Raw genomic sequence first — 26390 nt, forward strand, 5'->3', positions numbered from 1 at the left:
TGTTGTAGAGTTGTTAGGTATAGGAAGGCTGCTGGCAACAGCTTTCCTGCTTCATGGGACTTAGAGGGGAGTAGGAACCAACTCTTGAAGTTAATGGTTCTCTATCTCTGCTGACAGGACACTGAGCTCCTGAGGATGCTGATTCCAAGCCCACGAGGCGACTGCTCACTCCCGCAGCATGGCCGCCACCCCCTAACAGAGCCAGAAGAAAGAAGAGTGGTGAGTTCAGCGCCGGCAGCCCGGTTAGCGGGTATCGCCGGCGGGAATGGCGGCACAAGGGCGGGAGCGCAGCTCTGACAGGCTGCACTCCATGAAGACTCAGCAACATATTGATGTAGACGCGACTGAGGGGCGTCCTGGGCCAGCGCGATCACCCTGACACTGGTAATGTAGCTAACAGGGGCTAATCCCACTGTTAGCACTGAAGACCTCAGACCAGTACAATCTTAGTGTGCGGGAAACTGCGCGCCATTTCAAGGGGTGGGGATTGCCACATAACTCCAGTTACTGCGGTACCAGGGTGTTATAGACGGGGGGGGAGAGTGTAGTTTGTACTATTTAACCTATTAAGGTTATTTAGTCTGCGCCGGGCTTTAATCATAATAACTGCTCACTGGGGCGCTGTGTGGCTGGCTCCTTATACTCTGTGACTCTCTGAAGGTACTCTGGGGGAAACTCTGTCTGACATTTTCCTGTATGTGAGTGTGTGTATGTGTATATATCCACATTACCATGTCTAAGGGCTCTGTATCCTGCGCTGCAGAGTGTGTATCTTCTCCTGAAGAGTCTAACCCATGTACTCAGGACTGCAATGTGCTTTCCCAACCTGCCAAATCCGAACCCCCATGGGTGTATTATTTAAGGGGAATGATATCACAGATTTCATTAAGGATGTCACATAATGAGAAAGAGATGCAGTTTTTGAGAAAGTCTGTAGAGGGGTTGCAGCATTCAGCTCCTACTCCCTCAAATACCCCACCTACATACCCTAAAAAACCTACACTTGCCCAAATGATGCAAGTTGACAATGATACCGACTCTGATACAGGGGACAATGATGGGAATATGCAGGGGGGGATGCATCCCTTGCTAAAGAGGTGCAGTTGATGATTGAAGCCATTAGGGATGTTTTGCATATTACTGAGTAGGTACCTGAGCCGGAAGAGGAATCTTATTTTACGGAAAGAGCTGAACTCTTTATTTGAAAAATCCTGGGAAAACCCAGAGAAAAAAATCCAGATCCCTAAAAGAATTCTCATTGCTTTTCCTTTCCCTGGAGAGGATAGACAGAAATGGGAAAACCCAGCTATAGTAGACGCTTCTGTATCTAGGTTGTCTAAAAAGGTGGTTTTACCTGTCCCTGGTTCAACCGCCCTAAAGGAGCCGGCTTGCCTGCAAGATTGAGACTACGCTCAAATCTCTATACACTGCTACAGGCGTGGCTATAAGGCCCACTATTGCTTGTGCGTGGATTTCTAAAGCCATAGTAAAGTGGTCAGGCACATTACTAGAGGACTTAGATACTATGTATAGGTGTGACATTGATTTGTTTTTGCGTCACGTACAGGATTCTGCTGGGTTCATGGTGGAGGCCATGAAAGACCTTGGAATGCTGAATGCAAGGGCTACTTCCATGGTGGTTTCAGCACGCACAGGACTCTGACTACGCCAATGGACTGCGGATGCAGAATCTAAGAAAAGTGTGGAGAACCTACCCTTCACAGGTCAGGCTCTGTTTGGGGATGCATTGGATGCATGGATTTCCACGGCAACTGCAGGTAAGTCAACCTTTCTCCCCTCAGCAGCCCCACCGACTAGGAAATCTTATTCTACGGCCACACTGCAGTCCTTTCGGACCGCAAAATTTCAAAAATCCAAATACCCTTCCATATTCTTTAGGGGTGGTCGGGGAAAATCCAAAAAACCTGCACAACAGGTTCTCAGGAACAGAACCAGGTTGTTTCCTCAAAATCTTCAGCATGATGGTGGACCTCCCAGCCCGGAGATCGGGCAGGTGGGAGCGAGACTAAAAAATTTCAGTCACATCTGGGCATCATCAGGCCTAGAACCCTGGGTGACAGACATTGTTACCCAGGGCTACAGACTGGAGTTTTAGGAACTCCCACCTCACAGATTCTTCAAATCAGGCTTACCAGTTTCGCTGACAGAAAGTGCTATCCTACTGGATGCCATTCAAAAATTGGTCCGAACAGATGTTATTGTCCCAGTTCCACCTCATCTATACCACAAGGGTTATTACTCAAACCTGTTTGTGGTACCGAAACTGGATGGTTCGGTAAGGCCAATTTTAAACCTAAAGTCATTGAACCCCTACTTAAGTGAATTCAAATTGGAGTATCTGAGAGCGGCGATCTCAGGTCTGGAGGAGGGTGAATTCCTAGTATCCTTCGATATCAAGGATGCATACCTTCACATTCTGATCTGGCCGCCTCACCAGGCTTATCTCAGATTTGCGCTGCTGGATTGTCACTATCAGTTCCAAGCACTGCATTTTGGTCTCTCCATGGCACCGAGGGTGTTTACCAAGGTCATGGCAGAGATGATGCTACTCCTCCGCAGACAAGGAGTGAACATAATTCTGGACTATCTGCTGATAAAAGCATCGTCCAGGGAGAGGTTGTTGCAGAGTATTGCTCTCTCAACTCGTCTACTCCAGGATCATGGGAGGATCCTGAATCTTCCAAAGTCACATTTGGAGCCGACAAGAGACTACCCTTCCTGGGGATGATACTCGACACGGGAGTGCAGAGGGTGTTTCTACCATTGGAGAAAGCATTGGTGATTCAATCAATGGTCCGTGATGTCCTGAAGCCAGCCCAGGTTTCAGTTAATCAGTGCATTCGCCTTCTGGGGAAGATGGTAGCCTCCTACGAGACTCTTCAGTACGGAAGGTTCCACGCGCGGTCATTCCAGCTAGATCTCCTAGAGAATTGGTCGGGATCACACCTTCACATGCACCAGCGGATACGTCTGTCGTGGAAAGCCTGAATTTTGCTCTTCTGGTGGCTGCAAACTTCTCACCTACTGGAAGGCCGCAGGTTCGGGATTCAGAATTGGATCCTTCTAACCACGGATGCAAGTCTCAGAGATTGGGGAGCTGTCTCCGAAGGGGAAAAGTTCCAAGGAAAGTGGTTAAGTCTGGAGTCCATACTTCCGATAAACATTCTGGAACTAAGGGCCACATACAATGGCCTTCTACAAGCGGCACATGTTCTGCAAGATCGGGCCATACAGATCCAGTCGGAAAATGTCACAGCAGTGTCTTACATAAACCATCAGGGCGGAACGAAGAGCAGAGCGGCAATGTCAGAGGTGACAAGAATTATCCTCTGGGCAGAAAAGCACGCACTGGCGCTATCAGCATTCTGGGAGTGGACAACTGGGAAGCGGACTTCCTCAGCAGACACGATCTCCATCCAGGAGAATGGGGCCTCCACCCGGAGGTGTTCACAGAGGTGACAAGCTGATGGGGTGTTCCATGTTGACATGATGGCCTCTCGTCTCAACAAGAAGCTTCGGAGGCACTGTTCCAGGTCGAGAGACCCACAGGCAGTGGCGATTGACGCACTGGTAACTCCTTGGGTGTTCCAGTCGGTGTATGTGTTCCCTCCACTTCCACTCATTCCAAGGGTTCTCAACCTCATAAAAAGTACAAGAGTTCAGGCGATCCTCATTGCTCCGGACTGGCCAAGGAGGGCTTGGTACACCGATCTTCTGGAATTACTCCTGGAGGATCCGTGGCCTCTACCTCTTCATGAGGACCTTTTACAACAGGGGCCGTTCGCCTATCAAGACTTACCGTGGCTACATTTGATGGCATGGAGGTTGAACGCCAGATCTTGGCTCAGAAGGGCATTCCGAAAAAGGTCATTCCTACCCTGATACAAGTTAGGAAGGGAGTTACGTCTAAGAATTACCATCGGATTTGGAAAAAGTATATGTCTTGGTGTGACTCCAAGACGTTTCCAATGGTGGAGTTTCAACTGGGATGGTTTCTCCTCTTTCTGCAAGCAGGTGTGGATTTGGGCCTACGCTTGGGCTCCATAAAAGTCCAGATTTCAGCCTTGTCTATTTTCTTCCAGAAACAATTGGCTGCACTCCCTGAGGTTCAGACATTCTTGAAAGGGGTTCTGCACATCCAACCACCCTTTGTGCCTCCTACGGCACCTTGGGATCTTAATGTGGTGCTGCAGTTCCTGCAATCGGATTGGTTCGAACCTTTGCAGGAGGTGGACGTCAAGATTCTTACTTGGAAAGCGGTCATGCTGTTGACATTGGCATCTGCTAGACGTGTGTCAGAATTGGGGGCATTGTCTTGCAAGAGCCCCCACTTGATTTTCCATGAAGATAGAGGTGAGCTCAGAACGCGTTAGAAATTTCTTCCTAAGGTTGTTTCAGCTTTTCATATCAACCAACCTATTGTGGTGCCAGTGGCTACTGACTCCTCAATTACCTCAAAGTCCTTGGATGTGGTAAGAGCTTTGAAGATTTATGTGAAGAGAACTTCTCATCACAGGAAGTCTGACGCTTTGTTGGACACAAGGTTGGGTGTCCTGCTTCTAAGCAGACTATTTCTCGCTGGATCAGGTTCACTATCCAGCATGCTTTTTCTACGGCAGGCTTGCCGTGTCCAAAATCTGTTAAGGCCCACTCTACTCGTAAAGTGGGTTCTTCCTGAGCGGCTGCCATGGGTGTTTCGGCTTTACAGCTTTGCCGAGCAGCTACTTGGTCAGGGTCGAACACGTTTGCTAAGTTGTACAAGTTCGATACTTTGGCCTCTGAGGAACTAAAGTTTAGTCAATCTGTGCTGCAGGAACCTCAGCACTCTCCCTCCCATACTGGGAGCTTTGGTACATCCCCATGGTACTAAATGGACCCCAGCATCCTCTAGGACAGGCTTTCCCAACCACGGTCCTCAAGGCACACCAACAGTGCAGGTTTTAATGATATCCAGGCTGCAGCACAGATGGTTAAATAAAAATAAGTGAGCTACTAATTAAGTCACCTGTGCTGAAGCCTGGATATCACTAAAACCTGCACTGTTAGTGTGCCTTGAGGACCGTGGTTGGGAAAGCCTGCTCTAGGACGTAAGAGAAAATAGGATTTTAATTACCTACCGGTAAATCCTTTTCTCGTAGTCCGTAGAGGATGCTGGGTGCCCGCCCAGTGCTTCGTATTCCTGCATTGTTACTTGGTTCAGTATTGTTGTTTCAGCCGTTGCTGAATTGTTCCAAGTTGGTTAGCTTAGCTTTCCTTTTTTGTTATGTGTGAGCTGGTGTGAATCTCACCACTATCTGTGTATTTCCTTCTCTCAAAGTATGTCCGTCTCCTCTGGCACAGTTTCTAGACTGAGTCTGGTAGGAGGGGCATAGAGGGAGGAGCCAGCCCACACTATTAAACTCTTAAAGTGCCAGTGGCTCCCAAAGGACCCATCTATACCCCATGGTACTAAATGGACCCCAGCATCCTCTACGGGCTATGAGAAAAGGATTTACCGGTAGGTAAATAAAATCCTATTATTTCTTTTACAGTTATTTTTCATAATTTTTTTATTGAAAAATTAAATCTTTTAGAAAGTAATTTAATATGTGACTCTAGCTCTGCTTCAGTCTCAAACTTGAAATTTCACAGTATCTTAGAATTATATGGGCCTTGACTTCAGACAAAAATTCAATTTTTCTTATTCTGCCAACCTGAAAACAGTAGGACACAAATGTCACACTTCAGCATTTTTGGTAAGAAACTACTGAATTGCGCCCACTTGTATTAAAAATGTTTGCTAATTCTAAGAGATGAGCTGGACTCACTGGGTTTCAGTGTAAATGCATACTTGAGCCCTTACATCATGAAGATGGAGACTGGCATTTTTATAGGCTGAATAATAAGTCAACCCCTCTGCAGTTGCTTGCTAGCAGAGTTTACTGCTAACGTGAAAGCTGTAACGTGCTATTTTCCTAAATTGCTAAATAGCACTTTCCTATGAATTCCATTTATATACTTTTGTTTTTAAAATAGAAAATATTTGTGTTGCAATTTTTTTTTTTCCTCAGAGGAACTTTTGAGATTCATCAGGCCACACTGGCACATGCCTGGTCCCGAAACTGCACATGTGCATTTGGTGCCACTTGCCAGGTCCATACCCAAAAGTAAAGTGATAGCTTTAAACTTTTTTTTACTGTTCACTGGGACAGGCTCTTTGATAAATGCCATCCTAAAATTGGTTCCTGCTATTTTCTTAATCTACCCCAGAACAAGCAGTCTTTCATAACAGGGTGATTGTTATCTGATTACAAGTGTTAGCAAACAGACTTATCACAAGCACAGACAATAAATGTGCCATGGAGACATTTGTTCTTTGTGACCTTTTAATTGCATTTATTGATTTAAGAATTTCTTTGCATATATGCGGTAGGATGTAATGAAGTCAGAGATCGCCGGAGGTGCGGGATGGCGGCCGCTCTCGGACTCCATTACATCCTGCCGGTGAGGTTTTGCTAGTGTGTGTATGGATTGTCTGCTCCTGATACCACAGCCAGTAATAACTTACATTCTTGCTGAAAAAATGTTCATATTCATTGTCTTTCTTTTGGAACAAAAACCCATATAAATTCATTTATTAAAAAAAACTTGCTCTACATGTGAGTTGTATGCCCCCTTTTAAATTATTGCTAAATATAGGATTTCCCTAAGCTAATTGCTAGGTTACAGCGTCCTGGCAATGTGTTAAATAACAAAGTAGAAACAGAATGCTAAATGACATGGTGTTCAGTTACCAACAAACCATGAGATGGAGAGTGCAGACAGTACAATACATGTAACTTGATGCACACATTGTCCAATGATGAGCTCAGGTATTACTTAGTATAATGAGCAGGTGAAAGAAAGCACAGTATAGAGCAGCAGCATTTCACTGGTAAGCAATCTATAGTTATTTTAGCTACATTTGTCTAACCTTAGTACAATACTAAATAGCCCACTTGTTTTCTATTTCTCAGGATGGTGTAAAGTATTTTAAGCATGTCTTTTCATTAGGCCACCTTAGCCTGGCACCTTAAGCACTCACTGCTTGTAACACTTATCTCTTATACTAACCTGTATGGCTCAGACCTTCCAGAGGACATAAAGAGCTCCATTGTACCGTACAGTATGTTGTCATGTATGTATAAAACAAACTTTACAACCTACAGCTCTGCACTATGTATGAATTACTGTACAAAGTTTACTTTTTTTTATTTAGTAGTCCAAAGAAATACTGCAAAATAGTTACTTAGATGTTACCTTGTGCTGTGGAAACAGTACATAGAGCAAGATGCAATTCTAGAAAATGTTTGCATTATGAAAAAGGCTGAGTTATGTTATGTGAAATGTAAGGACGCATTTTAGTAAGCTTGTGCAGGAAGTACAGTGCGTGCGTGCATGCGTGCGCGTGTGTGTGTTTATAGACTGACATTTTAAATTGGATACGTAGTGAGTTTAACATGTCATATAATAGCTCAGCAAATGGTGGAAATGTGTCTACATTCTATATGCATTTATTGCAGTTCATTGAGAATCAAACTACCGTACAATGGTGGTCATTCCGAGTTGTTCGCTCGTTGCCGTTTTTCGCAACGGAGCGATTAGGTGGAAAATGCGCATGCGCATGGTATGCAGCGCCCATGCGTTCAGTAATTTAACACAAAACTTAGTAGATTTACACAAGCTCGAGCAACGTTTTTTCGTCACTCGAGTGATCGTAGTGTGATTGACAGGAAGTGGGTGTTTCTGGGAAGTAACTGGCCATTTTCAGGGAGTGTGCTAAAAAAACGCAGGCGTGCCAGGTAAAAACGCAGGAGTGGCTGGAGAAACGGGGGAGTGGTTGGCCGAGCGCAGGGCGTGTTTGTGAAGTCAAACCAGGAACTAAATAGTCTGCAGTGATCGCAATCTAGGAGTAGGTCTGGAGCTACTCAGAAACTGCAGCAACTTATTTAGTAGCAATTCTGCTAATCTTTCGTTCGCAATTCTGCTAAGCTAAGATACACTCCCTGAGGGCGACGGCCTAGCGTTTGCAATGCTGCTAAAAGCATCTAGCGAGCGAACAACTCGGAATGACCACCAATAGACTGTACATGGGCAAATCATTGTGTATTATTATAATTAGCATTTAACTATAGTCTTATTTATGAGGTTTTTTTTTTTTTTACAGCGTGCAATACAAAATACATGCATGCTGCGTATGGGAACTACATGGAGTTTGCTACAGACAACAATGTTAGTACATCACAAAAGCCATCAGAGCAGCTTGAGGAATCATGGGGTACTTCAGCAAGTGACAACACTGATGATGAACAAGAGGACCTGCCTTTTGATGGGATCCTTGAATGTTATTTAGTTCCAAATTTAGACCAGGATCAGGTAAACCAGCCTGGTATCCTTTCTGCTTCTCATACAGCATTGATTAGTCTTCAGGAAATGAACAGTGAAATAGATTCTGAAACTGCTGATGATGACGCCATCTATTCCATGGAAAGCAGCGATGTGTTTAGTTTGTCTGAGACGGTTTCCAAGCATGTGACTGAGGCCGATGGAGAAACAGAACATGAAAGTGAGAAGTTAATAACCATTCCTACAATAATACCAGATGTTCTCCTACGTCACTTTACAGGCGATGGCCTGCTGAGTCCGTGTGATTTTATAGACTATGAAACTATGCCGGAAATATCCATAGCTGAAAGCAGTAGCGAAACAGTAATTAGCAGAAAAAGTTACACAGAGCTTAGCCAATGTGATTTCAGTACAGAACAACAAGAGGATTTCGAGGACGAATATCTGGAACTGTACCAAAATGAAAACATTGATATCCAGGAGGAAGTGTTAAATAATGAGAACAATCCTCATACAGATGAGAACTCACCAAAAGAAAATACTGAAAGAAATGTATCTGAGTGTATACAGGAGAGCGTGGGATTTAATGAATTGCTACCTGATTGTGTGGATGATAAGAGCCAGTATCCTAAATATAATCCAGAAAGGAGACCTTCATATGAAATAAAATACGGCCAAGGACAGGTTCATTACAAACTTCCTGATTTTTCAAAAGTGCTGCCAAAGGTAAAAATACCTAAGGGTGATATTGGCGTCGTTAAATCTTTTCCGGCATTAACGAGTGTAGTATCTTCTCCCAATTTAGTGGGACAATCATTTGCTATTCAAGATATACTGGATTCCATGCAACCATGCATGCAGCAAGAGCAAAGAAAGGAAGCTGCCCTTTCTTCTGACCATCTGCACATACAGGTGAACACAATAGAATTACTGCGGTAGTATAATACATTTATTTATGTAACGTCAGCTCCAAGTTGAGGTATGGTAAATTGTTGACAACATATGTGGTAGCCAAGAATGTAAGTGACCAACAAAAATACTGAATCCTCTTCAAACTCCTCAATCTCACATACAGTGCCCTCTCTAACTCCACTGCTCTGTACATCTCCCACTTCATTACCGTAAATACTTCCTCCCGCCCTATCTGGTCATCCAATGACCATCGTCTCTCCTCTTCCTGGTTACTGCATCTCACGCTCGAATCCAAGATTTCTCCTGTGCTGCGCAGCTATACTGGAAGGAGCTTCCTTGCTCTATCAGACTCTCCCTGGCCCTGCATAGGTCACCCACCCTCCTGCCGTGGCCATCTCTACCTCTCTTACCTCCTGCCCTCATGTCTGTCTCCACCTTCCCCTTAAATTGTAAGCTCATCACCTACATCCTACACCTACTTAGTAGTCCTATAACACCGAACTCCACTCGCTCATAGCCATTCATCTAAACCTGCTTGACGTACCATCGCTACTAGATACAGGTTCCAACCTATGCTGAATACTCCCTTGCACTACTGGCTTGCCAGCTGTATTTTGTACTGTTAACTGTTAATTGTCTACTGTTTTTCTGGTTACTGTACTGTTCTGTTTAGCCTGTGCTGTCTTATTGTTTGTTGTATGTATGGCGCTGCAGACCACTTGTGGCACCCTATAAATAAAATGCGATAACAACTAGCGTTGCACGCGACTTCTCTCGTGTGGATGTCTTCCACCCAAAAATGTTTCCGTCTTGCTAGTTCTTAAACAGTCCCTAGAGGAACGAGTATATTTATATACATATAGTTATTTTGGACTTGAGGAGCCTACACACTGCACGCGCCAAGTGTCAAGCATCTGGTTTTTCCTTTATTGCTTCTTTCCCTGATGTCACATCAAGATAATAAATACCTCAGCTACTTTCTAGTTACTTTCTAACTATTCAGTAGTGCTAACGCCAACCCAATTCATCCAGTAGTTGTTGCTTGATGTCGAATGAACAAACAGACAAAAATTACAACTTTAGTATATATTTATATAATATAATGTAAAATTACAACTTAAAAAAAAAAAAATATATATATATTATTATTTTTTTAATTTAAGTCAATATGTCAATATAATTGTAACCAATAAGAGTTCCATATGATATAAATCTACTGTTTGTTCTGGAATAACATCCATTTTTTTTTATCCCAATCTGTCTTTACCCCTGTTCTATCCCTACAGAATATTTACTGGGTCCACAGCGTTACAAGCCTTCAAGGTTTCTCGTTGCGCTCGCCTCCCCCCGCCGGCATTCTGTGGCCAGGATTCCAGTAAAGCATACCCAACCCGAATAAAGATAGAATAAAGTTTATATAACCAAGGGAATGTTACTTGCATTGGACAAATTGTTTCTATCTCTAGGGTTCCCCACAGGGTTTTAAAGCAGGGCGCCGGGTGCCAGGCAGGTAGCGCTCTCGAAAAGGGTGCTCAGCCACACTGTTGTCACTGCTGAGGTCAGGCCAGTTACCTCAACATCACTAATGGGGGCATACCCCATCGTCACTAATGGGGCTTCCCCTAAGCCATGGGTCTTCAACCTGCGGCCTTCCAGTTGCTGTGGAAATACACATCCCAGCATGCACTGTCACAGTTTTTCTATTAAGGCATGGTAAAACTGAGGCAGGGCATGCTGGGATATGTAGTTCCACAGCATTCAGAGGGCCGCAAGTTGAAGACCCATGCCCTAAGCTCTAGCTTTAATGTGAATAGATATATTCATACATCGGCAGGGTACTGGTAATGGGGCAGGTGCATTTTGCCCGTGGTAAAACAGCCTAGTGTGAAGACTATGGGCCTAATTCAGCATGAGTTGTAGTTTTGCGAGAAATCTCAAAACTACAACTCATTTCCCTAGCATGCGGGGGCTACCCAGCACAGGGCAAGGCCGCATCCCGGGTCCTCCCTCCTCGCTGAAATGCGAGCGCATCGCTATACAGCCAAATAACGATTTCTGCACTTCACGACTCATGCTGAATTGGGCCTTATTGGGCCTAAATTCTGTTTCCATTCCTCTCCAATAATTATTTCTCTCTAAGGGCTCAGAGGCTTCACTTTATACTGCTGACTTCAACAAGATCATCTCTATAGCTACTCCAGCATCTGAATGTTTTACACCAGACTCATGTCAGTCTGTCAACCATATAGAGACACAAGCAGAAGGGATTCTCCTGGAACTATGCACAGGTACAATCATTTTACTTCTTATTACCATCATCTGATTTGTCAGTTATATGAATGTTCTTTCAGTGATATATTTAGGCTTATGATGACCAAAATATATAATTTAAAATTACCAGATTTGTATGTTAGGTGCTTCTATGCACATGGCATATCACTATTAATAGTATATAATAATGAACTAGAGATGTTATAGATATACACAGTAATATGTATACTGTATATTACTTGGAATTACGTGACTTATTGGTGCTGCAACACAGGATGCAAGGCGAAGGGGCAGCACAACTGCCCCTGCCTAGTCTCTAAGGCTCCCATTTCTCAGTTTTTTTTGTATTACTGTAGTATGCGGTTTGCAGTGATGATACTAATACAGTATACTGCGAGTTAGTTGGTGATAATGCTATAGTGCGTGGTTGTTGGTGGTAATGCTATAGTGCGTGGTTGTTGGTGGTAATGCTATAGTGCGTGGTTGTTGGTGGTAATGCTATAGTGCGTGGTTGTTGGTGGTAATGCTATAGTGCGTGGTTGTTGGTGGTAATGCTATAGTGTGTGGTTGTTGGTGGTAATGCTATAGTGTGTGGTTGTTGGTAGTAATGCTATAGTGTGTGGTTGTTGGTGGTAATGCTATAGTGTGTGTTTGTTGGTAGTAATGCTATAGTGCGTGGTTGTTGGTAGTAATGCTATAGTGCGTGGTTGTTGGTGGTAATGCTATAGTGCGTGGTTGTTGGTGGTAATGCTATAGTGTGTGGTTGTTGGTAGTAATGCTATAGTGTGTGGTTGTTGGTAGTAATGCTATAGTGTGTGGTTGTTGGTGGTAATGCTATAGTGTGTGGTTGTTGGTGGTAATGCTATAGTGTGTGGTTGTTGGTAGTAATGCTATAGTGTGTGGTTGTTGGTGGTAATGCTATAGTGTGTGTTTGTTGGTAGTAATGCTATAGTGCGTGGTTGTTGGTGGTAATGCTATAGTGCGTGGTTGTTGGTAGTAATGCTATAGTGCGTGGTTGTTGGTGGTAATGCTATAGTGTGTGGTTGTTGGTGGTAATGCTATAGTGTGTGGTTGTTGGTAGTAATGCTATAGTGTGTGGTTGTTGGTGGTAATGCTATAGTGCGTGGTTGTTGGTAGTAATGCTATAGTGTATGGTTGTTGGTGGTAATGCTATAATGTGTGGTTGTTGGTGGTAATGCTATAGTGCGTGGTTGTTGGTAATAATGCTATAGTGCGTGGTTGTTGGTGGTAATGCTATAGTGTGTGGTTGTTGGTGGTAATGCTATAGTGTGTGGTTGTTGGTAGTAATGCTATAGTGTGTGGTTGTTGGTGGTAATGCTATAGTGCGTGGTTGTTGGTAGTAATGCTATAGTGTATGGTTGTTGGTGGTAATGCTATAATGTGTGGTTGTTGGTGGTAATGCTATAGTGCGTGGTTGTTGATCGTAATGCATAGTGCGTGATTGTTGGTAGTAATGCTACAGTGCGTGGTTGTTGGTGGTAATGCATAGTGCGAGATTGTTGGTAGTAATGCTATAGTGTGTGGTTGTTGGTAGTAATGCTATAGTGTGTGGTTGTTGGTGGTAATGCTATAGTGCGTGGTTGTTGGTAGTAATGCTATAGTGTGTGGTTGTTGGTGGTAATGCTATAATGTGTGGTTGTTGGTGGTAATGCTATAGTGCGTGGTTGTTGGTAATAATGCTATAGTGCGTGGTTGTTGATAGTAATGCATAGTGCGTGATTGTTGGTAGTATTGCTACAGTGCGTGGCTGTTGGTGGTAATGCTATAGTGTGTGGTTGTTGATAGTAATGCATAGTGTGTGGTTGTTGGTAGTAATGCTATAGTGCGTGGTTGTTGGTGGCAATGCTATAGTGCGTGGTTGTTGGTGGTAATACTATAGTACTCTGTTGTTGGTAGTAATGCTATAGTGTGTGGTTGTTGGTAGTAATGCTATAGTGCGTGGTTGTTGGTGGTAATGCTATGGTGCATGGTTGTTGGTGGTAATGCTATAGTGTGTGGTTGTTGGTGGTAATGCTATAGCGTGTGGTTGGTGGTAATGCTATAGTGCGTGGTTGTTGGTAGTAATGCTATAGTGCGTGGTTGTTGGTAGTAATGCTATAGTGCGTGGTTGTTGGTGGTAATGCTATAGTGTGTGGTTGTTGGTGGTAATGCTATAGTGCGTGGTTATTGGTAATAATGCTATAGTGCGTGGTTGTTGGTGGTAATGCTATAGTGCGTGGTTGTTGGTAGTAATGCTATAGTGCGTGGTTGTTGGTGGTAATGCTATAGTGCGTGGTTGTTGGTGGTAATGCTATACTGCGTGGTTGTTGGTGGTAATGCTATAGTGCGTGGTTGTTGGTTATAATGCTATAGTGCGCGGTTAGCAGGGGTGCTACTGCTATAGCATATTTGCCAGCTCTCCCGGAATGGCCGTGAGGCTCCAGAAAATCAGAAAAGTAGGCAAGTGTCCCGGATTCACCCACACCCCATCACCCTGCTGACCACTTACTGAGTAAAGTGTGCGTACTGGGTGGTCGTGCCTCCCTCTGTACAATGCCGGTAATCTCTGCATTGCATAAAGGGGGCATGGCTATGATGACGCAATAGTGAAGCCACTCCCCCAGACATAGCCTTTTCATTGTGTCATGCCTCCTGTCCGTCTCCTATTTGAAACCACGCCCCCTGCCCCGCACATTGCTGTGCTGACCTGGCTGCACCCTCCCGCAGAGGGTAGCCATAAAGTTGGCAACCATGTGCTGTAGTGCGTGGTTGTTTTTGGTAGTGCTATATGGGGTAATTCAGATCTGATCGCAGCAGCAAATTTGTTAACTAATGGGCAAAACCATGTGCACTGCAGGTGGGGCAGATAAAACATTTGCATTCATACACTGAGGAAGCCGATGAACCGGAGGAATGCGTTTTGGAACACTCTCTGCAGATAAAACCACATCACGTTTTGCTGCTGCTGCCGCGGCTGACTGAGGCGCCCCGATCAGCACAGGCTGCGTTAAGGAGAGTCGGGATTTCCTGTGACCATCATCACGCTGTGCTACCGCTGCTGCGGCTGTTTGAAGCGGGCATCAGGTTATGCTGCACTGAGGAGGTAAACCCACACACCGAAGAGGGGGACACAGACCCCAGTCACCATTACCTACTGCTGGAGAGGCTGCTACGCCCACAAGCACTGTGAGGAGAGGTATCAAATAGAGTACACAGCATATTGTACTCGTGGTGGACTCTCAGCTATTTTAGACAATTACATTCATTGCTTTTTGGCATGACAGCTGACTACATTTAAATAGCGATATATGTTCAACACAATAACATTTAGCCTGGTATGATTTATGGACGGTATTTAATCGAACAGAAGTTTATATCTACCTGACTAAAGCATTAACAGCTGATTTCCAACTTACAGCTGCATCATCAATCACAATTATAGTGCATTAACAAACAGTTTGCTTAAACTGATGGACATATCAATCTGCTTCAAAATCTTAATTGCTTGACTAACATCTGCATGTGGAGCTTCTGAAAGACTTACTTGCTTACTAATTATGCATATCTTGCTATATTAAGAGTATAGAGAACTTTATCTCAGAGCCTTATTAGGAGATTTATAGAGCTATAAGATATCTGTTATTTCAGCTGGATAAAATTGGATGAATTATTTTTGATGTGGAATTGTTCTTAATATATTATTGTACATTTTAGATTAAATTGGTGCTGGCCGGTATCATAGTGTGATATCTATATGTGGAAATTTTATATATGTATTTTGTATAAAATATAAAGTAAAGGTTACCATTTATATACAACGTGAATAGCGCTGTCTCATTTTTTGTTTGGTTTCTTTAACTCTTGGGATAACTGGGATCAGTGTCCCGAGACTAGCGGCTTTTCACATTGTAGGTGACAGCGCCAAGTGTATATTTCTATATCTATTTGCAGAGAGAGTTAGATTTGGGTGGATTATATTGTTTCTGTGCAGGGTACATACTGGCTGCATTAGTCGTACGCTGCAATTTTGAGTTCAATTTGAACACACCCCACCCAAATCTAACTCTCTCTGCACATGTTATATCTGCCCCACCTGCAGTGCACATGGGTGGTCATTCCGAGTTGCCCTGCTATGCTAAAAAAGTTTTGTGCAGAACAAGACCAGCCCTGCACCTACTTACCCTGTGCGAGGGATCCAGTGATGAAGGTCCCGTCTGTGACGTCAGACATCCGCCCTCCAAATGCCTGGACACACCTGCGTTCGCCTTACCACGCCCGGGGAACGGTGAGTTGGCCCCCCAGATCCTCCTTCCCGCTGTCAATCATCTTGCGATCAGGCCTGTGATTGCTTTCTTTGGTCTTGGCGTTGTTGCCCGGCGACTGCCGTCGCTGGGCAATGACGCGCGTGCGCAGTTCGCACTGCAGTGAAGAACCACTGCGTGCGAACGGGTCAAAATGACCCCTATGGTTTTGCCCATTAGCTATCAAATTTGCTACTGTGATCAGCGATCAGATCTGAATTAGGCCCATAGTGTATGGTTGTTGGTGGTAATGCTACATTGTACGGTTGGTGGTAATGCTATAGCAAACTAAAAAAGTTAGTAACTGGGCAAAACCATGTGCACTACAGGTGGAGCAGATGTAACATGTGCAGAGAGAATTAGATTTGGGTGGGGTGTGTTCAAGCTGAAGTCTAATTTGCAGTGTAAAACTAAAACAGACAGTATTTACCCTGCACAGAAACAATGTAACCCACCCAATCTTACTCTCTCTGCACATGTTACATCCACAGTGCAACATGTTTTTGCTCAATTGCTTACATTTTGGTCTGCTAATAACTCTAAATAATCCCCTTTTATCAGCTCTTTAACTACATTTTTGTACATTAGGGAGTATGCCATGTTAATATAGGAGGCTACTTACTGATAGTATTCCCCAGTCGGCAGAGAAGTACGGATCCAATTTTCCCAAACTTCACCATTACCGTCCAGATTTTAAGTTTATCCATACTTGAGTACAGGTGACCTAATTAATACCTCGGCCAATTTGATTTAACTATCTGGACTCAAGCATAGATATCCTTTAAACCTGGACTGTAATGGCAGAGTTTGAGAAACTCTGCACTAGATAATAAGAATAAAAAAGAAAAACTTAAGTTAGATAATTAACATATATCAGAATATTGGTGAAATTTGAAACTGGGATGGGGGCGTGGCTGGGCTAATGGCCCCTCTCCCCATTTTTCATTTAAAGCAAACAAAAACAAAATGTGTTTGCCTAGAAGCTTGCCATATAGCAACAGCTGGTTGGTGATGAGCAAGCCTCTTTATCATTTAAACCAGTGCTTTCCAAGCTGCATGCTGTAGGGCACTTGGAAGGGCGCCACAGGTTTGTAGTCCAAGACCAGATCAAAATATTTATGGTCAGTGTGATAGACAAGAGCAGTGTTTGTGGCTGTCAATCATAAAATATGTGGACCAACAGTAGTGCAACCTTGTCCACCTGTGGCGGCTCCTACTTACAATTAGTAGGGGGGCTGCCACTACCCCCATGCTCACAGAGGAGAGGAGACAGCCATCCCCGGGTTCTGGTACCTGTGTAATGGATTCCACAGGTGACGGGACTGGCGCATACTCCGACACCGCGATGCGATTGCGAATGCACAAACCCCTGACGTCTATGGACTGCATCAGCTGCAGTCTGTAGAAGCCAGATTGGGCTTCACGAAAAGGCAGAGAGGGCATCCTACAGGAAGCCAGCTCTCTGCTTATCGCAGCCCGGTCTAGCAGTCCTAGAAGGTGAAAACACCTCCCAATGGAACTGCGTTGTGCGTCTGTGACTGTCAGTCCAACTGCATCTGGCTTCCATGACACTGATCAGGGTGGAAGATTTTACCTTGGGGACTGCAGTCTTTCAGCTCCTAGGTAATATCTGCCACCGCTGTCCACCACCACATACAAAACCTAAGGATGACAGGTAAGCTGAAATTTTCATTAAGGAACTTTTGGCTTAAGTGTGCCATGAAAAAAATGCTGATATTTTAGTGTGCTGTACTTCAAGAACAAGTGCCCCCTGCACATCTACGATCAGGTCTGAATTAGGCCCCCAGTGCGCATGGAGATGCGATCGCATCTCAGCATCTCTCGGGAGGCACCCAAATCTAAAAAGCATGGTATTTTCTGCTGCGGGGTACACTGGGCTCCACAAGTCTGGACAATGGGGGGTGTAGAGTAGGATCTTGATCCGAGGCACCAACAGGCTCAAAGCTTTGACTGTTCCCAGAATGCACAGCGCCGCATCCTCTATAACCCCGCCTCCCAGCACAGGAGCTCAGTTTGTCAGTTGGTCTGCAGTAAGCAGGCACTTAACAGAGGGGCTGCTCCAGGCAGCCCTAAGAAGAGCTTTTTAAGAGGTAAAAAGTGAGACGGTGTGGTTCTTGAAGCTTCTGTTTTAAGAGCTAAGGGTTTTTCTGAAGAGGTCATTAAAACTATGTTGCGGGCCCGGAAACCGGCCTCTGCTCGGATTTACCATCGGGTCTGGCATACCTACTTTGTTTGGTGCGCATCTAACCATTATGACGCTTCCAAGTTTAGTACAGCCAAACTTTTGGCTTTTCTACAGCAGGACCTAGATTTAGGCCTGCGTCTGACCTCCCTCAAGGTTCATATTTCTGCCTCGTCGGTGTGGTTTCAGAGAAAAATTGCGACTTTACCTGATGTTCATACTTTGACTCAGGGTGTGTTGCGTATCCAACCTCCCTATGTCCCGCCTGTGGCTCCTTGGGACTTGTCGGTGGTTTTGGAGGCGTTGCAGGAGCCTCCATTTGAACCTCTTGGTTCAAGCTGACCTTAAGTGGCTTTCCCTTAAGGTGGTGTTCTTGCTGGCTATTGCCTCTGCTAGAAGAGTGTCGGATTTGGGTGCCTTGTCTTGTAGTTCCCCATATATGATTTTTCACCGTGACCGGACGGTTCTTAGGACTCGTCCCGGATATTTACCTAAGGTGGTTTCTTTGTTCCACCTTAATCAGGAGATTGTGGTTCCAGCTTTTGTTTCTCCTGATTTGTCTCCCAAACAGCGGTCTTTGGATGTGGTACGGGCTCTCCGTATCTATGTGAAGAGAACTGCTTCTATTCGAAAGTCTGATTCTCTCTTTGTTTTGTTTGGATTTCAAAAAAGTGGCTGGCCTGCTCACAAGCAGACCCTGGCCAGGTGGAATAGAATGGTGATTGCGCATGCTTATGTGAAGGCTGGTCTATCAGCTCCTGTTCACATTACGGCCCATTCTACTCGGTCTGTTGGACCTTCTTGGGCGGACCAACGTGGTGCGACCCTTGACCAATTGTGCAAGGCGGCTACGTGGTCCTCCGGGAGCACGTTCATAAGGTTCTATACCTTCGATACTGCCGCTTCCCAGGATGCTTCCTTTGGACGCCGGGTTCTTGTGCCCGCTACAGTGCGTCCCCTCCCATAAGGAACTGCGTTAGGACATCCCCATTGTCCAGACTTGTGGAGCCCAGTGTACCCCGCAGCAGAAAACGAGTTTTATGGTAAGAACTTACCCTTGTTATAACTCTTTCTGCGAGGTACACTGGGCTCCACAAGGCGCCCACCCTGACGCACTTAGCTTCTTTGGGTTAATATGGCATTAGCCGCTGACACTTCTCTTGTCGTGAGAGTGTGGTGTATGTGGCTACTAACCGTTGTCGTCTCTTTTCCTGCTACTGCATTGGGCTGGTTAACTAAACTGAGCTCCTGTGCTGGGAGGCCGGGTTATAGAGGAGGCGGCGCTGTGCATTCTAGGAACAGTCAAAGCTTTGAGCCTGTTGGTGCCTCGAATCAAGATCCTACTCTACACCCCCCATTGTCCAGACTTGTGGAGCCCAGTGTACCTCGCAGAAAGAGTTTTAACAAGGGTAAGTTCTTACCATAAAACTCGTTTTTCCAGACGTACAAAACCATTGTGTGTGAAATAGCCCTTAGTCAGCTTTTGTACTTTAGTGTGCTTTCCATTGAGATTTGTATTATATTATCTTTTGCTTTCGATAATGGTTCAACAAATGATACTTATTTAGTACAGAGCCAAATCATTTACTATCTTTTCTTTGCAGAAGATGCTCCTCAGACATCCAAGTCAGCTGAAGACATTAAGGGATCACAGAGTACAGAGGGAGCAGAGGTTCCAACGGAGGGAGAAAAGATGTCCAGAATACTTGCTGAACAAGCTCAGAAGCTGAAAATGAAAGTAATATTCATTGTTTTTGTTTTGTGGCATTTCATATGAATATTAATGAGCACACATAGGGTGAAATGCAGATAGCATATATGGGACACAAATACGGGACAGGTTTATTTTTACACTGCAGTTTACAGTTGAGCGAGGACACACGCCCTCTCAACTCGAAATCTAGCCGCACATTTTAAAATTTCCTTCTCTGCAGAGCAACATGGTTATGTCAAGGTGTAAATTTGCTTTGTTCCTGACTGTAAATGATGCCTTATATTAATATTTATGGCTAAAACTAAACACCAAAGGATTATTTGCAATGTTAGTTTCTTGGAAACATAGACATCACTGCTGAACATCTAACCCGATACAGATGTGTCCTTTTATACTGTGACAGTGGTGTATCTATAATGTGTGCAAGGTGTGTGGTGCACACTGGCCCCTGGGACCAAGAGGGCCCACTCTTCACACGCTGCACCCATTTATTGAATACTTACATGTTTTGCGCATGCGCAGTAGAAAAATTGCCCGGACAATGGCCACCGCACCGCATAGGAGACCTGCACATGTGCACTGGACTCTGGTACAGCACTAGGGTCTCCTAGTGGCCCTAGTGCTCAGTCCCACTGCGCTGCCGGCTAGAGAGGTGGGGGCCCAGATGGAGCCGGCCCCTTGTTCTCTTAATAGTCACTGCGGCTCAGTCATGCCGAATAGCCACTTTGCAGGGCATCTTTCTTGCTCAAATTGTGCATTTTATTTGCATAAATAAAACAACTGGGAGCGACACGTGATCAATTTGATGTGTGACATTTGTACATCTGTGTGCATCTGAGTGTGAATTTGTACAAAAAAGGCAGACATTGCTTTTCCTCAAGACGAGTTCTGTCGTGCCTCATCTGCAGCTTTGTATGTCTGTAAAACCAATTCATGTGATGTTAATGTTGCAGTCTAGTGTCTGTAGCTTCTTGCTGATTCTGCGATGTGTATAAGACACAAAATATAAAGAAAAATATGATACACTGCTCCTTTCAGAGCGTCTCAGTCGCACAAGGCATCACACCGTATGGCATGTAGACGATAAGTGTACAACGACACATTTGTAGCTGGGAATTCTACAGAGAAACTGATTACAGCTAATAGATCTAGAAATATATTTAATTCTTGGTATAGAACCAAACTGAATTACTCTAATGCACTGGTCTGAGGTCATATTTTCTTTATTAATCAGATTATTTGAGTACTACTGTGTTCAAAGATGAACAGTTGATTGAATATTGGTTATAGTCAGGATCTACTCTAAATTATATTGTGAGCAATATTTAGTCTACACAATGCAATGCATGGCTCCATTCCTGATACACAACTGTCTATGACTGGACAAAATGACAATATTGCATCTCCATATACAAAATATGTATTGAGGGAATCGGTATGTGATCCCGGCTGTCGGGATCCCAGCGGTCAGGAGACTGACGCCGGGAACCCACCAGCCGGAATCCCAGCTGCAAGCGCAGCTTGTCCCCTCGTGGGCTCGCCACGCTTTGGGCCCAGTGGTGAGCTTCTCTCCCAACAGAGCTGTATTCCCCCTCCAGGGGTGATGTGGACCACCACTCAAGGGGGAATAGGCGGGTTGTGCCGGCATTGCGTGCGCCGGAATTTCACCAGCTGTCGGGATTCCGGCATCGGTATCCTGATCGCCGGGATCCTGACAGCCGGGCTGGTGATTGCATCTTGTATTGAAGATGGACAGCCCAGTTAAATAACATCTAGCTAGTGGTGGTTCCTGTGGTGAGAAACAGACCATTAATAAAAGGGGGATAAGGGATTAAACTATTTTTGCAGTGTAACAGTGTAACGCAGTGCTTCCCAGACTGCGTGTCTAGGCACTCTGGGCTGCCACGAGGCTCTTGCAGTGGTGCCTTGAGTTGGTGGTCCAGGACCAAATCAAATTATTTATGGTCCATATGGTAGATAAAACCATTGCTAGTCTCTGCCAATCATAAAATATGTGGACAATCAGAAGCACAACTGTACACGGTGGGACGATTCTCATGACTGGGCAGCAAACATGGAGGGGTACACCCTCTTCAGGAAAGATAGGACTAATAAAAAAGGAGGGGGTGTTTGTCTTTATGTTAAGCCATTCTTTAAACCATATGTAAGGAGGTCATTTACGAGGGGACTGGAGATAACGTGGAGTCATTATGGGATGAGATTTCGAGTGGGGGTGAAGATACAAAAAAGGTTTTAATAGGGACATGCTACAAACCACCAGATATTAGTGTGTCTGATGAATTACAACTCTTGCAGCAAATCGAAAAAGCAGCAGGAATGGGGGAGGTCATTATCATAGGGGACTTTAATTACCCGGACATAAATTGGAACACCGAAAGAGCAAATGCAACTAGGGGAAACAGGTTCTTAAACATGCTAAAAGATCATTACTTGTCCCAGGTAATCGAGGAACCAACTAAACATAAGACTATACTGGACCTAGTACTAACTAATAATATTGAGATAATATCATATACTAAAGTAGGGGAGACTCTGGGAAATAGTGACCATAATATGATCACATTCGATATCAGCTTCCAAAAACAACACTGTAAGGGTGTGACTAAGACTTTTAACTTTAGAAAAGCCAATTTCGACTTCCTGAAACAAGCAGTGAAGGACATAAATTGGGAAATTGTGTTTCATGTTAAGAATACGGCTGAAATGTGGGATGTTTTTACAACTGAGCTCAATAATTACACTCATTTCTTCATTCCCAAGGTTAACAAAAACAGGAGTAGTAAATTCAAGCCAATGTGGTCAAGGAACAAATGGATAAAAAAAGAGAGCTTTCAAAGCATTTAAGGGGGTCATTCCGAGTTGATCGCTCGCTGACGATTTTTGCAGCGCAGCGACTAGGTAAAAAAATGGCAAAACTGCACATGTGTATGCACCACAATGCACAGGCGCGTCATACGGGTACAAAGAGGATCGGTGCTGGGCGATGGACTTAGCAAAGAATCCATTTGCACAGCCGAACGTAAGGTGATTGACAGAAAGAGGGTGTTTATGGGTGTCAACTGACCATTTTCTGGGAGTGCTTGGAAAAACGCAGGCGTGTCCAGGTGTTTGCAGGGTGGGTATCTGATGTCAATTTCCGGCACCAAAAAGACTGAAGTGATCACAAGGGCTGAGTAAGTCCAGAGCTACTCTGAAACTGCACAAAATGTTTTTGCTGCGCTCGGCTGCAAAGGCGTTCGCACACTTGCAAAGCGAAAATACACTCCCCGGGGGGCAACGACTATGCGTTTGCATAGCTGCTAAAAGTAGCTAGCGAGCGATCAACTCGGAATGACCCCCTAAGTCTGACGGGAAGGCTGAATAATTCCAGGTCTACAGGGAATGTAACAAAAAATGCAGAAAAAGAAATCAGAGCAGCCAAAATAGAAAATGAAAAACAAATCGCAAAGAAGTGCAAAACAAACCCCAAATAGTTCTTTAAGTATATAAACGGTAAAAGGCTAAAAAAGGAGAATATTGGACCACTAAAGGGCAAGCTAGATGTCTTGATTAATGACGATAGGGAAAAATTAGATTTATTGAATAAATTCTTTTCATCAGTATTCACGAGAGAGGACCGGTTGACGGGAGAAGTGCACAACATAAACGATAATAGCGACCCTCTACCAAGTACTTGGTTAAACGAGAAAGTGGTCTGAGAGAGATTAAGTAAAATTAAGATAAATAAATCTCCTGGGCCAGATGGACTACACCCCAGGGTTCTTACGGAACTTAACTCAGTGCTATCGAGGACCCTATATTTGATTTTCAGTGAGTCAATTACATCAGGAGTGATACCAAAGGACTGGCGTACAGCAGAGGTAGTCCCAATATTTAAAAAGGGAATTAAAACTCATCCAGGCACCTATAGATCAGTAAGTTTGACATCAATAGTGGGGAAAATACTGGAAGGAATATTAAGGGATAGTATACTAGAGTACTAAGATACCTCCAAGGTTATTAATAGGCACCAACATGGTTTTGTGAAGGACAGGTCATGTCAAACTAACTTAATAAGCTTCTACGAGAAAGTGAGTGACAATATTGATCAGGGTAAAGCAGTGGATGTGATCTTTTTGGACTTTGCTGAGGCCTTTGACACAGTGCCACATAAGAGACTAATTTTCAAATTGAGAGATCTTGGGGTGGAAAACACTATTTGTACTTGGGTAAGTAATTGGCTGTACAACCGAAAACAGCGAGTGGTGATAAATGGGATGTTTTCTGAATGGGCCTCAGTGCTTAGTGGAATACCGCAGGGTTCAGTACTTGGGCCATTGCTGTTTAACATATTCATTAATGACCTGGGAGTGGGCCTAGAAAGCACAGTGTCAATTATCGCAGACGACACTAAACTGTGTCGAGTAATTAATTCAGACGAGGATATTGAGTCTCTGCGGAATGATTTATCCAGACTGGAGGTCTGGGCAGATAAATGGAGAATGAGTTTCAATATAGAAAAATGTAAAGTTATGCACTTTGGGAATAAGAATAAATGGGCAGCCTATAAATTAAATGGGGATAATGCAGGGATAACCATAGTTGAAAAGGATTTGGGTGTGCGCATTGATTATAGACTTAGTAGCAGTACGTAGTGTCAAAATGCAGCAACAAAAGCAGAGGCGTAGCTAGGGTTTTTGGAGCCCAGGGCAAGATGGAAAATGGCGCCCCCCCCCAAAAAAAAAAAACAGCAAAAGAAGCATGTGCGCGTGCTGAAGGGGTGTGGCCACGCACCAGAAGGGGTGTGACCACTGAAAATGGCCCACAGTGCCAGTTACATTGCCCCACAGTGCCAGTTACATTGCCCCACAGTGCCAGATACAATGCCCCACAGTGCCAGATACATGCCCCACAGTGCCAGATACATTGCCCCACAGTGCCAGTTACATTGCCCCACAGTGCCAGTTACATTGCCCCACAGTGCCAGATACATTGCCCCACAGTGCCAGATACATGCCCCACAGTGCCAGATACATGCCCCACAGTGCCAGTTACATTGCCCCACAGTGCCAGATACATTGCCCCACAGTGCCAGATACATTGCCCCACTGTGCCAGATACATGCCCCGCTGTGCCAGATACATTGCCCCACAGTGCCAGATACATGCCCCACAGTGCCAGTTACATTGCCCCACAATGCCAGTTACATTGCCCCACAGTGCCAAATACATTGCCCCACTGTGCCAGATACATTGCCCCACTGTGCCAGATACATTGCCCCACTGTGCCAGATACATGCCCCACTGTGCCATATACATGCCCCACTGTGCCAGATACATTGCCCCACTGTGCCAGATACATGCCCCTCAGTGCCAGTTACATTGCCCCACAGTGCCAGAAACATTGCCCCACAGTGCCAGAAACATTGCCAGAAACATTGCCCTCTGGCGGCGGTGAGGGGAGGGAGAGATGCTGCGCTCTCCTCCCCTCACATTTCGGCGTGATGGGGCCGAGTGGGGCATGATGGCCTGGCCACCGGCGGCGGCCCCCTCTCCTGGGCCTGCCAAGGCACCCAGGGCACGTACCCCACTCGCCCTACCCTTGTTACACCTCTGAACAAAAGCAAATAAGGTGTTAGCATGCATAAAATGGGGAATGGAGACAAGGGATGAGAGTGTAAACCTGCCACTATATAAATCACTGGTGCGGCGCACCTGGAGTATTGTGTACAGTTCTGGGCACCTCACTATAAAAAAAATAGGATTTTAATTACCTACCGGTAAATCATTTTCTCGTAGTCCATAGAGGATGCTGGGGTCCATTTTAGTACCATGGGGTATAGACGGTTCCGCAGGAGCCTTCGGCACTTTAAGACTTTTCAACAGTGTAAACTGGCTCCTCCTTCTATGCCCCTCCTCCAGACCTCAGTATAGGAACTGTGCCCGAGGAGACGGACAACTTCGAGAGAAGAATTTACATTAAACTAGTGGCGAGATTCACACCAGCTCACACCATACAAAACATGCCGCCTAACATGGCTTTCAACATAACCCATGCTAACGTGCATACATAACGCAAAAGCAACAGCTGTGAGCATCTTAACACATGAGAACCTGTGTAAAAAGATAAAATTTAATTCTGCAGGAAAAATGAGCACTGGGCGGGCACCCAGCATCCTCTACGGACTACGAGAAAAGGATTTACCGGTAGGTAATTAAAATCCTATTTTCTCTGACGTCCTAGTGGATGCTGGGAACTCCGTAAGGACCATGGGGAATAGACGGCTCCGCAGGAGACTGGGCGCTCCAAAGAAAGATTTAGTACTACCTGGTGTGCACTGGCTCCTCCGTCCCCCTTGCAGAGCCAGAAGACGGAAGATAAAGATGAAAAACGGCGGCTGAAGACTTCTGTCTTCATTAAGGTAGCGCACAGCACTGCAGCTGTGCGCCACACACACTCCGGTCACTGTTGGGTGCAGGGCGCTGGGGGGGCAATTAGTTTACCTTTTGGCACAAATAGCACATAATACAGTGTATAACACTGTATATGTGCAAAACCCCCCGCCATTAACATTATAAAAAGCGGGAGAAGCCCGCCGCTGAAG

The 26390-nt window shown here is 44.8% G+C and overlaps 1 protein-coding gene across 1 annotated transcript in view; it reads left to right on the top strand.

The window, feature by feature from the left end:
- Window positions 1-26390, top strand: part of AKNAD1 (AKNA domain containing 1) — a 568892-nt gene that overhangs the window by 146757 nt on the left and 395745 nt on the right. The window contains exons 2-4 of the mRNA XM_063940155.1: window positions 8207-9297; window positions 11438-11585; window positions 19677-19810. Of these exons, the coding sequence (XP_063796225.1) occupies window positions 8224-9297; window positions 11438-11585; window positions 19677-19810 (1356 nt within the window). The 5' untranslated portion in view covers window positions 8207-8223. The remainder of the gene's footprint in view (window positions 1-8206; window positions 9298-11437; window positions 11586-19676; window positions 19811-26390) is intronic.

The sequence above is a fragment of the Pseudophryne corroboree genome, chromosome 9 (genome assembly GCF_028390025.1).
Source record: "Pseudophryne corroboree isolate aPseCor3 chromosome 9, aPseCor3.hap2, whole genome shotgun sequence".
Lineage (NCBI taxonomy): Eukaryota > Metazoa > Chordata > Amphibia > Anura > Myobatrachidae > Pseudophryne > Pseudophryne corroboree.